The 15443-nt window shown below is 57.7% G+C and overlaps 3 protein-coding genes across 7 annotated transcripts in view; 1 reads left to right on the top strand and 2 right to left on the bottom strand.

Annotated features, from left to right (window-relative positions):
- Crb3 (crumbs cell polarity complex component 3) overlaps positions 1-1673 on the top strand; it is a 6980-nt gene extending 5307 nt beyond the window's left edge. For all 4 annotated transcript variants that reach the window (XM_010634766.3, XM_010634764.3, XM_010634763.3 and 1 more), the window contains 2 exons: positions 827-970; positions 1327-1673. In XM_010634766.3, the coding sequence (XP_010633068.1) occupies positions 827-970; positions 1327-1398 (216 nt within the window). In that variant the 3' untranslated portion in view covers positions 1399-1673. The remainder of the gene's footprint in view (positions 1-826; positions 971-1326) is intronic.
- A 190-nt stretch (positions 1674-1863) lies between these two features.
- On the bottom strand, positions 1864-10793 carry Dennd1c (DENN domain containing 1C). Of its 2 annotated transcripts, XM_010634769.3 has the most exons (23): positions 10694-10793; positions 9797-9861; positions 9676-9719; positions 9493-9542; positions 9026-9145; positions 8870-8939; positions 8675-8755; positions 8527-8592; positions 8388-8441; positions 8165-8275; positions 6997-7097; positions 6850-6895; positions 6668-6769; positions 6460-6585; positions 5199-5303; positions 4404-4494; positions 4287-4327; positions 3989-4060; positions 3253-3297; positions 3074-3181; positions 2917-2984; positions 2573-2780; positions 1864-2456 (listed from the first exon to the last, which is right to left on the bottom strand). In XM_010634769.3, the coding sequence occupies exons 1-23, from the start codon at positions 10708-10710 to the stop codon at positions 1884-1886; spliced, it is 2364 nt and encodes a 787-aa protein (XP_010633071.1). In that variant the 5' UTR covers positions 10711-10793; the 3' UTR covers positions 1864-1883. The 2 variants fall into 2 exon arrangements, with proteins under 2 accessions (XP_010633071.1, XP_010633069.1); XM_010634767.3 differs by lacking the exon at positions 10694-10793 and having other exon boundaries at positions 9797-10173.
- A 669-nt stretch (positions 10794-11462) lies between these two features.
- Positions 11463-15443, bottom strand: part of Tubb4a (tubulin beta 4A class IVa) — a 5966-nt gene continuing 1985 nt past the window's right edge. Inside the window, exon 3 of the mRNA XM_010634760.3 lies at positions 11463-13070. Coding sequence (XP_010633062.1) covers positions 12013-13070 — 1058 coding nt within the window. The 3' untranslated portion in view covers positions 11463-12012. The remainder of the gene's footprint in view (positions 13071-15443) is intronic.

The raw sequence follows: 15443 nt of genomic DNA, 5'->3' as shown, positions 1-15443 counted from the left end.
GGTTTTTTTTTTTTTGGTTTTTTGAGACAGGGTCTCACTATGTAGTTGAGACTGAGCTGGAACTCACTATGTAGCCCAGGCTGGTCTCGAACCCACAGTGATCCTCCTGCCTCAGCCTCCCCAGTGCTGGGATGACAGGCTTGTACCACCACACCCGGCTTATCTTGCCTGCTTTCTGAAGCAGGTTTGGATGAGAGTACCTAGCTATGCCCTTGTGTCCTGAATTGATTCAAAATATTTCCCCACTATGCTCATTTTGGCTTTGGGGAAGAACTAGAAGTGGAATGGTGCCAGATCTGGTGGATGAGGCAGATGAGGACATCATCATGTTTTTTTCCCATTGCATGGCGGTCTGCAGCAGCCTTCACTGTATTTTTTTATCACACTTTGTGAAGATCCTCATGGACGGGCACTTCCAGAACTGCTGCAGGAAGTCCGCAACAGTGGAACAGCCCGGAACACACCGGATAGGTGTGTTCAAAAGGAGAGAGACTGTTTTGAAGGGGATTCAGGCCAATGTGTCTCTTGGCATCTTTACATTTCTACAATTTAAACATTCACTATATTTTTGGATCACCCTTTGTACCTTGTGGATGCCCCCTATGCCAGTGCTGTGCAGCTTAGAGCTCACAGGTGTGGTGGGGACGGGAGTCACAGGTATGCCAGGTGTGGGGGGGCTTGGAGGCCCAGAAAGATAGATGAGGATCTGGGGGGCTCCCAGAAGTGGCAGGTGTGTGTGAGGGGGGAAAGGCCCCCATGCACGGCAGAGGGGGCCGGTGGGACCCTTAGGCCCAGGTGGTCACACCTGTCTTCCTGCCCTGCCCAGTCTCAGGGGGGCCTCACCGCTATCATTGTGGTCTTCTCCATCCTGGGGGCCCTGGTCCTGGCTGTGGGGCTGGCGTTCCTGGTACGGAAACTCCGGGAGAAACGGCAGACGGAGGGCACCTACCGGCCCAGCAGTGAGGAGCAGGTGGGTGCCCGTGCGCCACCACCCCCTAACCTCAAGTTGCCCCCGGAGGAGCGGCTCATCTGAACGCTGGGGCCAGCTACAGCCACCGCCACTGCGAAAGACTGCCCAGTGCACCGTGGCACCCAGCAGCCGCCACCGAGACGCCAGCCTCTGACGGCTCAGGAGGACTTGGGGGGACTCGGGGGCACTGGGCTGGCGGGCTCTGCAGCATGCTGTCTCTGCTTGACGCTGCATGCAGCCAGGTGCACTGGGGGTGGGGACCCGCCTCCCCGCTTGTCGCAGCCCACCACCTTCGTGCTGCTGTGTACTGTCCCACTGCCACTACAGGCCCAACAGCCCCCTGTCCTTTCTTTCAGTTCTCCCATGCAGCTGAGGCCCGGGCCCCCCAGGACTCCAAGGAGACGGTGCGGGGCTGCCTGCCCATCTAGGTCCCCTTTTCCTTCATCCATCTCCCTTGCTTGCTGTGTGACCTTGGGGGAAGGCAGCGCCCTCTCTGGGCAATCAGATTCATCCAGTGCTTAAGACTAGAAGGGGAGAAGGTGCTTAAAGACTTTGCCCCTGAGGGCAAGGGAGGGTGGGGCTGTTCGCTTTTTATATATTTATATAACGTATAACGTGGTAGTGAGATATAATAAAGTCTTTTTTTTTTTTTTTTTTGAGCTCGTGGGAGCGTTAGCGTAGATGAACAAGACAGAAGCAGAGATGAATTGTAAGGTTGCAAGAATCTTAGAACACTGGGTGGGACCCCAGAGGGAAAGGCTTTAGATTCCCCAAGGAGCATCCTACTGGTGAAGGTGGTGCTGGGGTGGGTGTCTGAGCCGAGAGGACCCCGGAGAAACTCACCAGGAAAAGCCAGCTTTGGGCTGTGTGTGGCTTTATTAAAGGACTGGGGTCTCTTTTGGACCCCTGATCTCTAACTCTCAAAGCGCTTCTTTAGATCAGCTACTCGGGGATGCCTTCCAGCCTGGGGCTCTTGCCAGCTTTGGGTGAGCACAGTAGGGGGATCCGGGACTCCCTGCTCCTCAGGTAGCTGGAGGCCAGCGTGCTGTAGCAGGACCTCGGGGGGCTGGGTTCTGGGGTTCTCTGGAGAACTGAGGTCTGCGGGGGAATCAAGTGACTGGGAGGTCTCGGTAGCGTCAGAGGTGGGTTTTTCAGAGAGCCTGGAGCCTGGGCTGCCCTGGGCTCTGGGACCCTCGGCAGCCTTGTGCGGAGGGAGGACAGGAAGGTGGAAGGGCTCAGGGAGGGGAGAGGACTCAGGGTCCCCTTTGGTGCTCAGATCTGCAGCGGCTGTTGAGAGCTGGGATGGACACAGGAGGCTTTGGCTGGCCTTGGAGGACAGCTGGGAATCGGGGTGCTGGGGGCAGCGAGTGGCATCCAGAGAGCGTGTGTTCTGCAGGGATGACAAGTCCGCAGGCAGGGAGCGAGGCTGGGGCTGCAGCGCTGTCTCGGCATCTGATTGCCAGCTGGTTCTTCCGGGTCTGTCGGGCTGGGTGGGGCAGGGGTGGGGGGAGGGAAAGGGCGAGGCTCTGGCAGTTTAGATGAGGAAGTCACTGGGGGTGTGGATGAGCAAGTGGGCAAAGCCTTGGGCCTGGGGACTCTCACCAGGCTGAAGTAGGTGTCCAGGTCGCCTTGGTGACAACAGTCTAAGCTCTGGCTGGGCCGGAGGCTGCTTGCACTCTTGGTTTCTACGCTTAGACTGTCCAGAATCTCACCCAGCAGATCCAGTTCCTCTCCAGACCCCAAAAAGCTGCTGTCCAGGGCTTCTTCTGCCCACAGGCCCTGGGGACTGTCAGGGCTCGAAGGGGGTGACCTGAGTAGATGCCCCAGATGATTCTTTGCCTGAGACCCCTGTGCCCCCAGCCCTGGTTGGGCTGCTGTGGAGTTTGGGGACCCTCTCTATGGGTCCTGGCTGTCCACTTCCTGAGCCCCCCAGCTCCCAGCCTCACCTCTCCCCCGTGGGCTCAGGAGCTCTCTCTTCCAGCCTGTGCCTCCTGCTGGGGCGCAGGGGCCGGTTCTGCAAAAGAGGGGTACAGAGGGGAAGGGTGGGGACCTCGGGAGCTGCAGAATCAGGGTGCCGGGTATGTGGGGAGGAGGACTTCTTACCTGTCCGAAGTGCTGGGTAATAGGCAGGCGCTGCTGCAGGCACTCAGAGCGGCTGGTGAGCGATGGGGCCCTCAGGGAGCCTAACCTGTACAGGCCACAGTCCCTGTCCTAGGAAGAGGATGCAGGTTATGGGCCACACCCCACCGCCCTTGGGGACTTGGTCATTGAAGGAGACTTACCTTGTATACCAGCAAACTCTGAATACCCTTCAAGCCACTCTTGGCCTGTGAAAGAGCCACAGGAGGGTTAGATCTGAGGGTGACTGGGCACTGGGCATTTGTGATCAGCCCTCTGTCCCCGAGGGGAGACACCGCACTTGGCCACCTGCCTATCCCTGTGTGCCCCCGAAATGATCTCTCCTCCCCAGCTGCCACCTAAGAAGTTGCCCAAACTCCCCGCACCCACTAATCTGAAAGTATTCCTGGAAGAAATGACCTCTGCGGAGGGTTGAGAATGGCACAATGACCTTGCAGACTTGGGTCACTTGTCCCAAAGTCAAGCCCAGGAAACTTCTGGGCTTGGGAGAAAACCATAAGTGTGGAAGCTGGGATGCAGTATCGGAGGATGACCAAAGATACTCGCCAATGAATCTTGGTAGTCGATTTGAAATGGATAAAAAAATGATTCTGAGGGCTGGGGATTTAGCTCAGTGGTTCCGCCGCCTGCCTCACAAGTGCAAGGTCTGGAGTTTGATCCCCAGTACCAAAAGAAGAAAAAAAATTCCGAAAAGTGAATATGGTCAATGGAAAATAAAAGTGCGGAGAACTTTTAATGGTTTAATTGTTGACTCGATTCTGATAAAAATATGTGCATGTATTGGGGTCAAAATGTCCCATTCCCCTGAAGGGTAGAAATGTCCTGTGTCCCCTTCCCCTTGTCACCGCAGGGAATGTGCCCTGACCAGATCAGCCTCACCGAGCGGTACATGTTCTTGACAGCTGGTTGGGTTTTGGCTTTGACAGAATGCAGGAGGGCACCGCCACCTTTCTAGAAAGGAAAGACCAAAGGAAAAACGCTAGGGTCACCAGGGCTGGACCCCAGGCCCTGATCCTCACTCCAGGCTGTCTGTTACTGGACAAGCCCCCCTCCTGTGAGTCTTCATTTCCTCACCTGGATAAAAGAGCATAATCATGATCCTTCCCGGGGCCTACCGTGGGATTAAACTAATCACCGAAACTAAATCCTGGAACGAGGGGCGGATTGGTGTCCTTACCTTGAGGTTGTCAGCCCAGAGCTCATAGGAACGCAGGATGCCTGGGGTGGGTGAGCACAAAGCAGGTGGTCATCGGGGCAGACGGGGGCTGGGAACCCCAGCCGGGCCCAGGCTCACCTGAGGAGGCCCCGCAGCAGGTGATCTCCTGCTCGAATTCATCAGAGAAACCCTCCCCTGTGTTGAGCTTCTCCAGCCGAGCTTCGATGAACTGGGGTGGGGGAGAGGGTCGAGACGCGTCTCACCCCCAGGGCTTCCCGGAACGTGGGTCCCATCCGTGGTACCAGAAACCTAATTCTTCCCACCCCCAAATCGGCACCCTTCCCCAGGGACCAGACTCCACCCCTCCCGAAGACTCCACCCCCATCTGCAAGCTAGGAATGGAGCGCCCTCTTTTTGCAAACCCTGGGACCAAGCCCTGCCCTGAAGGATTCTGGAATCCAGCCCCACTCCATGCATTCTAGGACCTAGGAGGAACGGCGGCGCTACACAGCCCTGAAGGAGTTTGCAGGCAGGGCCCGAACTCTGGAATCCTGCACAGCCGCCATCCCTAACCTGGAGTATCCCTGCTTGGGAACCCTCACCCTCACCTTCATCCCACAGGGGCCTAGAAACAGGTCTTGGCCCTCAGGAGTCCAGTGGCTCCCAGTTTTGGGGACCCAGAATTTAGTGCTGCCTGTCTCACTTGGGGACCCTGCAGTGGGCAGATCCCACCAGAGAGGCTCCATTCCCCCCATACAACCGGAGAAGTCTGTTGTTGCCTTGTCTGCCAGACTGGGGAGTCTGCCCCTGCCCTACCCTGGAACCACCCTGGCCCCAAGGACCTAACTGTCCACTCCCGCCCCACCCAGGGACCACCCAGCTCCACCCCCAGGAGCCCAGGGATGCAACCCACCCCCCTGGCCATCTGCGAACCTGTTTGAACAACTGCAGGTGCACAGCCCGCTGGTGGAAGGCCTGCAGCGGCGCCCCAGGCTTCTGGGCCAGGAAGGCTTCCTCATTGAAGGCCACTGGCCGGCCCTGGAGGAAGGGTCTGCATCATCCTGGGTCCCTGCGGCTCTCCCACCCTCATCCTGCCTACTCATGGAGCCAACATACACCAGGCACTTGCTGCATACCTGTCCCCGTGCAGGGCCCCGTGGGCTGCCGGGAGGACTTGAACTTTTACCTTACGGGGAGCTGGGAGCCCTGGGAGGGCAGAGCAGGGATGTGACAGGTAACCGCTGGGCCCTGCATGGCCCATAAACTATGGGTGCAAGGGCAAGAGCCTGCTTGGTGGGAGTAGGTGGGGGAGTGGGCATCTATAGGTTGTGTCCTAAAAAGAGAGCTGACAAGAATGCTAGATATGCATGTGAGGGCCGGGGACTTAGCTCAGTGGTGCTGCCGCCTGCCTCGCAAGCGCAAGGTCCCAAGTTTGATCCCCAGTACAAACAAACAAACAAATAAAAGCAATAGATATGGTTATGATACTCCAATTTTTTTTTTTTTTTTTTTTTTTTGCTGTTGTTTTGTGGGGTTTTTCTTTTTGTTTTGTTTTTTGAGACCGGGTCGCACTATGTATTTCTTTTTCTTTCCTTTTTTTCTTGACATCAGGAATTGAACTCTGGTCTTTACGCCTGCGAGGCAGGTGACAGAACCACTGAGCTAAATCCCCGGCCCTCTCAGTATGTATTTCAAGCTGGCTTTGAACTCACTATGTAGCCCAGGCTGGCCTCCAACTTGTGGCGTTCCTCCAGCCTCCCAGTGCTGGGATGACAGGTGAGCGCCACTGCACTGGTCTCCCCCAAAGTTCTTATGGAACAGTTGTGAAAAATGTGGGAGGGGTAGGAGCTCTCAGAAGTGAGCAGATGAAGGCCCTGGTTTCAGTACGCTTCTCCAAGCCTTAGTTTCCTTCTCTGTAAAATGGGGCTGTAAAAGTCTCTGTCTCAGAATATCGGGAGCGTTGAACACAAAGAGCCAAGCCCAGCCTCAGCGGAATGCCCATCGTGTGCTACAAACGATTTCAAGTGCCTGCGGCACAGAGCCTTTCGGGTGGGTACTAGTGGGGTCCCATTTTACAGGTGAGCAAAAGACGGGGAAAGCAGCCCCCCCCCATGAGCGCTAGGCATCTTCCACCTTGCGACTCCTTCCTAAAGCCACCAGAGCGATCCCTCCCCGCATTGTCCCCGCTGCTCACCGGGCTGCAGACCAGGGCGTCGCGGTACCCCCCGAAGAGCAGGGCCTGGACTCTGAGGAAGAGACGGGACACCCCTTCCCCGGGGATCAGCGCGACCTTCCTCAGCCGCAGCCTCAGCAAGGACACCTGCCGGAGAGGAGGGAGAGAGGCGATGGGCAGGTGTCTCGGCCACGCTTCCCCAGCCAGAGCCTGGAGGGGCGGCGCTCACCACGTCCGGGGGCAGCGCGCGCACGTCGTCGAAGGGCGTCTCCAAGGAGTTAGAGTCCACGTTCAGCACCACGACGTCCTCCAGGGCCTTGTCCCGCACCCTCTGCGGGGGAGGTTGGGGGGGCACTCAGAGCCCAGGGCCGGGAGGGCATCTGGGGACACGGGCGCGGGGCTCCCGCTCACCTCCGCGAGGCTCGCGTGCACTCCGATGAGGTAGGGCATGGGTGCGCTGCGGACAGACGAGGGTCCGGGTCATTCCAGCCCCGCCAGGCTCCTGGCCTCTTCCCTAGCTAGGCCAGGCGCTCCTTAGCGACCCCCCCCAGTCCTCACCAGCAGTAATCCAGCAGGTGCGGGGGCAGCGTAGGGATCAGCACGTGCTCCCAGCGCATGGGGTACAGGAGGGCGCAGGACGCGTGGACACAGGAGGTCAGCTGGGGGCCGAGAGGGGGTCCTGGGGTCAAGGACCCTGCCCCACCTGGCATGGCAGCTCAGACCTCCCCAGTCTCCTGTCCTGTCTCCCCCACGGGTACCGAGACGTCACCTCAGACCTCTTTAGCAGTCCAGTGCACAGGGCTAATTACAGGCGGCCTTCGGTATGGGGGTGGGGTGCAGGGTTCTGTATGCCCGGATTCAAATAACCTCGGGTCAAAAATATTCAGAAAATTTTTATATCTGTAAGCCGGGCATGCTGGTGCACGCCTGTCATCCCAGCACTCTGGGAAGCTGAGGCAGGAGGACGGCAAGTTCCAGCCCAGACTGCTGCGCGACTTGGCAATTTAACAAGACTTTTGTCTCAAAAAATAAAAAAGGGCTGGGGATAAATAATAAAAAAGCTCAGCGAGAAGGTGATGGCTTCAATCCCCAGCATCCCAACTACATCCGTATTGAACATGTGCAGACATTTTCTCATCAGTATTCCTAAAGGATGCCATATTACAAAGCATTTACATTGTATGGATAATTTAAGTCACTTAGAGATGGTATTTTCCATCTTTGCGGGGCTAAGGTTAGAGCTAAGATTCAGCCCGCCCCGGTCGTATCCCTAGGGGCGACTCCACTGACCCCGGCCCTAAAACTGAGACTGCGGTTCAACCTGCTGGCCACGCCCATGGGGCGGAGTCGCCGTTAGCCCCACCCGCATTTGGCCTGGAGGCGGGTAGAGGACGCCCCGGTTCCCCTCCGAGCCAGGACTTTGCCCTCAGCTCTCGGTGGGTGGGAATCAGCGCCGGATTGTCGCGTCCTCCCCTGGGGCGGAGCAAGCTTTGTCCCCGCCCCGGGCCCGGCTGGCCCTTTCTCACGGTGCTGAGTTTGCTGGCCGTGAGCAGGACCCGTCTCTCCGCCAGCAGCGCGGCGAACAGGCAGGACGCCCCGGTTCCCCTCCGAGCCAGGACTTTGCCCTCAGCTCTCGGTGGGTGGGAATCAGCGCCGGATTGTCGCGTCCTCCCCTGGGGCGGAGCAAGCTTTGTCCCCGCCCCGGGCCCGGCTGGCCCTTTCTCACGGTGCTGAGTTTGCTGGCCGTGAGCAGGACCCGTCTCTCCGCCAGCAGCGCGGCGAACAGGCCCACGATGTTCTCATCCGTCACCGCCACCACCAGCTCCGTGAGGTTTCTCTGCGCAAAGAGGGGCGCGCGCTGGGCGTGGCGGGCCGCGGTCTTGCATCCCCCCCTCCCCGGGTTAAGGGACCGGCCCCGCCCCTCGGTGCCCTCCCGCCTCCCCACTCACATTCTCAGGAATGGAAGGCAGGCAGCCGGAGTCGGGAGCTACAAAGCAGGAAAGCTGTGGGGACGTTGGCCAGGGGACCCGATCAGTCCTGGGCTTGGTGCCCCTGGCGCCCACCCCCCAGGTCCCTAACCCCGCTCACCAGCCTGCTCTTCCCGGGCGCAGGGGGCGGGGCTCCGTGCCCGCTGGAGATGGCCAGGCCGCTGCCCTGGGGGACAGGGAGAGCTGTGTGGTCGTCAGGGCCGGGCGCAGCCTCCCGTCCACTGCCTGGGAGTTGGGGGGCTACTCACCAGCTCCAGCGCCCCTGTGGCGTGGGGCCCGGGTGGGGCCTGCTGCAGCAGATTTAGGAGAAGTTCCTCGGCCTCCGAGACCTGGGTGGGGAGCGGAGGGCAGGGTCTGAGCGAGAAGGCGCCTTTCTTTAGACTGCGAGGGCTTTGCTCAGGCTGGGCGACTCCGGCCTGGCTGGGGCAGCTAGCGAGTCTCACTTGGTCCTGGGCTAGCAGGTCCCCCACGGTGTTCAGCAGCTTGTAGAACACCTCAAACCAGGGCAGGCGGCTGTGGAGAGAGGAGTCGGGCTCCAGAGGTCCCGAGAGACCTCGGTGATGCCTGCCACCCTGTCCCAGATCCCCCCTAGCCCACACCTGAGGATGCAGAGGCAACTCCGGGCGCCAGCGCGTAGGCGGCAGAAGCCAAATTTGCGGTTGCCAGCCAGGTCCGTGAGGGCGAAGGTGAAGTGATGTGCGGCAGGGCTGGGCGGCTCCCTGCAGGTGGCAAAGGCTCTGGGGAGACCTGGCGGCCCAGCTCCCAGCCCCCCATTCCCTCCGGGGATGCTTCTGCTGCTGGGCTGCACAGGGGCCTAGTTTTTCTGGCCATTTACTAGCTGATTCCATCGTTGGTGGTTGCTGGGTGAAAGGATCTGAAACAGTCAGGGTCTTTGTGTCCCCGAGTCCCCTGGGAACCCCGAGTCCTCGATCCTCTGGGTCCACATGTACATAGGTTCCTCGGGGTCCCGATGGTCTGGGTCCCTGGTCTCCAGGTCCCTGGGTTTAGGGTCCCAACTCAAGTTTCTGGGTGTTTAATCCTTAGGGTTCCTCTGTGTCTTCCATACCTTTCCACATCAAAAGGGAAACAGAACTTGGGCACCATGTACATGGCTTCCTAGAGTGGGGAGAAGCACAGACGGTCACTCAGGTCAGGTCCCCATCCCTGGGCTCCAGACCCAAAGCAATGACGGCCCTCTGGCCCACCAGTGTTTGGTCCTGAAGGAGACAGGGGCCCCCTGAATACCTACCTGGTCCCTGAAGTCTGGGGGAAACTGCCGCAGGATGAGAGGATCTGTAGGGGGGAGGCTTCTAAATTCAGGGCATCAAGCTCACTGCCATCCCACCCCACCCCCAGGGCCCCCCACTTACCTTCCTGTAGGGAGGCAGGGCAGGCTGCTTCAAAGAACCAGTCAAACACGGCGGTGGGACCCTCTCTGTGGGACAGAGAGGGCTTCAGGGGTCCAGGGCTTTTGCTTCTGTGTCTGCGCTGTTCTATCTGCCGCTCAGCACAAATGTGAGCCCTGGTGGTGAGTGCGTGGCCGTGCAAGGTATATGTGCAGCAGTGTTGCTTGTGCATAGCGAGATAGTGCAGCCGTGTGTGTGTGTGTGTGTGTGTGTGTGTGTGAGTGCCTGACTTGTGTGAGCATGCGTCGTGTGCGTGTGTGCGCACGCGTGAGATTGTATGATTGCCTGGTGTCTGCCTGAGAGGATGAATATCCCGTGGGCCTGTGGGGTGCTGCTGTGTGACAGAGTAGGTGTGCAGGTGCGTTACATCACATCTGCCTGCTCTTGAATGGTCGTTCGTGGTGCTGGGTACGTGTGACGACACTGGGGCTTGTCTGTGTCTCTGACTGTTTCAGCTGCACACTCCCTGCCCCCATGGCTGGCCCTGCACCCCTCCCGGAGACAGGGGGCCAGGACGCCCTGCCTCTGCCTTCCTCCCTGTCCCCCACATCTCACAGTGGTGCCGAGACCTGGGGTCGAGGACACCCCAAGAGGCACATGCTCAGAGAGAGAGAGAGAGAGACAGACACTCCCAGAGTGAGACTGAGTCCCTGAACTGGAGCGGGAGACAGAGACAGGAGAGGGAGCAAGCTGAGCAGGCCCCAGAGCACAAACCGGGAGGAGGCCGGCTGAGGTCCCGCCCTGAAGCCAGCCACCTGCCCCCGTGGGTCCAGGTGCCTCCCGGGCCTGCTCCAACCCCGCTTCCCTTGTCCCCATCCCGGGCTGACCTTGGCCCACAGGATGAGGGAGGGGCAGCCTTACTCAGTTCTTGTTCCCATGGTCCCTGCAGGGCTGGCCTGGCTGGCCCTCTCCCCGGGGTCCTGGGGCCTGTGCTTGCTGGGACTGGGCCCCGGGCTGGCTCAGCTTCCTGTGTGGCTGACAGAGGAAGTTTGACGAGAGTGACGTCCCTGTCCCCGGACGGAGGGCCCTGCCCCCACCCGCAGTGAGAAACCCTTGCTTCCTGGCCTTGCCTCGGCCGGGTGGGCAAGAGGTAGGAGGGCTCCGGGGCCAGACCCTCCATTCTGTCCTGCCACAGTGGGCCGTGTCTGGTCCTGCACCTCCCTTACCTTTCTCAACAGCAGACAGGGATTCAGTGGGCCTCAAATGCTTCCCCTTCCTAACTCTGCTTGGCTCTTGGTTCTTGTGCAGCCGGCTTTGCTACCAAAAGGAGCCGGCCTGGAGGGAGGTCACTTGGGGGCCAGGGGTAAGATCAGAACCCAGGCACGAGCAGGGAGCCACGGGGCATGCCTGCCATTCCAGCACTCTGGGAGGCTGAGGCAGGAGGATCACAAGTTTGAGCCCAGCCGGGGCAACAACTTGGCAAGACATTGTCTCAAAAGAATGAAAAACTGAAAAAAAAGGACTGGGGATGCAGCTCAGTGCAAATGCGCTGGGTTCAATTTCTTTTGTGGTACCTGTGATTGAACTTGGGGTGGAACCACTGAGCTAAATCCCTGGCTCCCACCCCACCCTCCAGCCAGAAGGCCTGGCTTGCTGCACCAGGAGGGGGGATGAACTCTACAGAAACAGGCCAGGGAAACAATTCCTTTATTTATGGAGGGCGAGGCGGGGGAGAGGATGGTGGGGCTCATGGTGAGGACCCCTCTTTCTCAGGGCTGCAGGCCTTTGATCTCCCCTAAGTCAGCCAAGGTGGGAGGAGCTGAGGGGACAGGAGAATGAGGTCAGGGAAGAAGCAGGAAGCAGCTGGGGGTCAGAGGGGAGCTGGGGCTCATGGGGTCAAAGAGGCAAAGGCAGCTCTGGGACAAGGGCCGAAAGTCATCCAGGTCTTGAGGGTCTAGGCGTGTAATGGAGTTTCGGGGGCCAATCAAAGGTGAAGGGGTCGGGGAGAAAGAGGGCTGATAAAGTTGAAGGTGGGGTTTTCAGAGGCATGTAGCAGGGATCACAGGGATGCCAAAGTTGGAAGAATTCCAGGGGGCTCAGAGATAAAAGCGGGGTTCAGGGGTCAAATGTGGGTTAGGGAACTCAGCGATTTGGGTGCTGCTGGGGTTGGGGTGCTCTGCAGGGAGGGCGCCCAGGGGTCAAAGCCAAGCTGTGGGGCGGACAAGAAGCGAGCGGGGGTCCTAGGCCACCTCCTCCTCGGCTTCCTCCTCGAATTCGCCCTCCTCCGCCGTGGCGTCCTGGTACTGCTGGTACTCGGACACCAGGTCGTTCATGTTGCTCTCGGCCTCGGTGAACTCCATCTCGTCCATGCCCTCGCCCGTGTACCAGTGCAGGAAGGCCTTGCGCCGGAACATGGCGGTGAACTGCTCGGAGATGCGCTTGAACAGCTCCTGGATGGCCGTGCTGTTGCCGATGAAGGTGGCCGCCATCTTCAGGCCGCGGGGCGGGATGTCGCACACGGCCGTCTTCACGTTGTTGGGGATCCACTCCACGAAGTAGCTGCTGTTCTTGCTCTGCACGCTGAGCATCTGCTCGTCCACCTCCTTCATGGACATGCGGCCCCGGAAGACGGCGGCCACCGTCAGGTAGCGGCCGTGGCGCGGGTCGCACGCGGCCATCATGTTCTTGGCGTCGAACATCTGCTGGGTGAGCTCGGGCACGGTGAGGGCGCGGTACTGCTGGCTGCCCCGGCTGGTGAGCGGCGCAAAGCCCGGCATGAAGAAGTGCAGGCGCGGGAAGGGCACCATGTTCACGGCCAGCTTGCGCAGGTCTGCGTTGAGCTGGCCCGGGAAGCGCAGGCAGGTGGTCACGCCGCTCATGGTGGCCGACACCAGGTGGTTGAGGTCGCCGTAGGTGGGCGTGGTCAGCTTGAGGGTGCGGAAGCAGATGTCGTACAGGGCCTCGTTGTCGATGCAGTAGGTCTCGTCCGTGTTCTCCACCAGCTGGTGCACGGACAGCGTGGCGTTGTAGGGCTCCACCACGGTGTCGGACACCTTGGGCGAGGGCACCACGCTGAAGGTGTTCATGATGCGGTCGGGGAACTCCTCGCGGATCTTGCTGATGAGCAGGGTGCCCATGCCCGAGCCCGTGCCACCGCCCAGCGAGTGCGTGAGCTGGAAGCCCTGCAGGCAGTCGCAGCTCTCTGCCTCCTTGCGCACCACGTCCAGGACGGCGTCCACCAGCTCCGCGCCCTCTGTGTAGTGACCCTTCGCCCAGTTGTTGCCGGCTCCCGACTGGCCTGAGGAGGGAAAGGGGGGACCACGGGGACGCTTATGAGGGGCTCCCACCCCGCAAGTGTCTGCTCAACCTGCAGGGCCCCTGATGGTTACAGAGCGGCCCCTGATGGGGCGTGGTGGCTCCCACCTGTCATCCTAGCACTCAGGGGGCTGAGTCAGGAGGATTTGCTTGAGTTTGAGGCCAGCATGGGCTACATTGTGATACCTTGTCTCAAAAAAACCGAAAAAAAAAAAAAAAGCAAAAATGATAACATACAAGGTGCTGAGTGTCGGGGCGCATGTCTGTCATCCTAGCACTTGAGGAGGATGAGGCAGGAGGATGGCAAGTTTGAGCCCAGCCTGGGCAGTTTGACTTAGAGAGATCCCGACTCAGAATAAAACGCCAAAAAGGGCCTGGGGATGTAACTCAGGGTAAAGGCCCCAGGTTCAATCCCAGATACTTAAAAAAAAAAAAATACAAGGATTAATCACCTACTAATAACTACTATTGTATTACATACTAATTAATTCAATTTTGCAGGGTGGGAGACAATGGCAGCACATGCTCTGCCACTGAACTACATCCCAGCTCCCCCATTTTTTGTGTGATGCTGAGGATTGAACCCAGGGCCTTTTTATTGAGCTACATCCCCAGCCCTTCTTAAAATGTTTTCAGGGCTGGGGACTTACCTCAATGGTTCTGCCACCTGCCTCGCAAGTGCAAAGATCTGATTTTGATCCTCAGTACCAAAAAAAAATTGTTTTCATTTTGAGACAGGATCTGGCTAAGTCACTAAATTGCCCAGAACTTGTGACCCTCCTGAGCCTGAGCTTCTTGGAGTGCTGGGGCTATAGGCCTACATCATTATGCCAAGGTCTGACACATACTAAGAATAGGCTCCACCACTGAACTACATCCCCGATCCAAACTTTTTTTCAAATGTATTTGTTTTTATTTTTAAAAATTTTTGGTACTGGTGATCAAACTCAGGTCCTTGCGCTTGTAACGCAGGCAGTGGTATCACTGAGCTAGATCCCCAGCCCTCAAATTTACTTTAAAATTGATTATTTTTTGCCGTGCTGGGGGTGGAATCCAGAGTCTTGTAAACACTCAGGCAAGTGTTTTACAGCTGAGCTACATGCCCAACTCCAAAACTTATTTTTTTAGCTGATACCAAAAAACCCATAAAAATTGTACATATTATCTGGGCCTGGTCATGCATTCCATTTTTGTTTGTTTGTTTGTTTTTCCAGTACCAGGGACTGAACTTGGGATCCTGCACTTGCTAGGCAGGCACAGTGCCACTGAGATAAATCCCAGGCCCTGCCTGACTGTAATCCTAGCACTCAGGAGGCTGAGGCAGGAGGATCATTTTGAGTGCAAGGCCAGCCTGAGGTACATAGTAAATTCAGGGCCATCCTGGAATACATAGTGAGACCATGTCTCAAAAAAAAAAACCAAAAAACAAAACATTATGGGGTAACCACACGATGTTCTGACATGTGTATACACTGTGCTATATTTATACCAAGTCATCTTGGTATAAACATATCTATCTTCTCATTTGTCGGTAAAAAGCTTAAAAATCCTTTCTTGTGGCTGTCTGACATGTACAGCGAATTACTGTTGTCTATAGCTACCTTATGTGCAATAGCACCCTCACTACTACAATAATAATAGTTATTATTATTATAATTATTATTATTACTATTGTGGTGAGATGGAACTCCCACGTGCTGGGCAAATGCTCCGCCGTGGAGTTACATTCCCAGTCCTACTATTATTACTGTTTTCATTGCTTCCATCCATGTCCCATCTTTGCCCAGCAGGCAGAAAAATCCTAGGAAAACCTAAATCAAATCACATACTCTCTAGCACAAAATCGCCACCAAATTCCTTTCTTAACAGCCCAAGTCCTCCCTTCCGCCAGAGGGCGCCCGTGAGCACCGATTCAGGTCCTCCCAGTCTGCATTCTGCCCTGCAGGGCTTCCACCTCCTGGGGGCCAAAGCCCAAGTCCTCCCTGCAACCAACAGGGCCCTGCACCTCCGCTGCCCCCCGCCCCGTCTCTCTGCCCCTCGCTCCCTCTGCTCCAGCCACACAGGTGTCCTGATTCTTCTAAACTGTGAGGCTCAGTCTTGCTTCAGGGCCTTTGCACGATCCATGCAGCTGCTTGGAATTCTTTTTCCTCCAATCTCCACAAAGCCTTTTCCTAGTTGCCTTCAGATCTTTGCTCAAAGTTGCCTCTTCAAAAAAGCCATCTCAAGCCGGGTGTGGTGGCGCATGCCTGTAATCCCAGCACTCTGGAGGCTGAGGCAGGAGGATCGCTGTGAGTTCAAGACCAGCCTGGGCTACATAGTGAGTTCCAGCTCAGTCTCAACTACATAGTGAGACCGT

The sequence above is a fragment of the Fukomys damarensis genome, unplaced genomic scaffold (assembly GCF_012274545.1).
Source record: "Fukomys damarensis isolate Sample0158 unplaced genomic scaffold, DMR_v1.0_HiC HiC_scaffold_37, whole genome shotgun sequence".
NCBI lineage: Eukaryota > Metazoa > Chordata > Mammalia > Rodentia > Bathyergidae > Fukomys > Fukomys damarensis.
The sequence above is the reverse complement of the archived record's forward strand: the minus strand, read 5'-3'. Positions and strand labels throughout refer to the sequence as shown.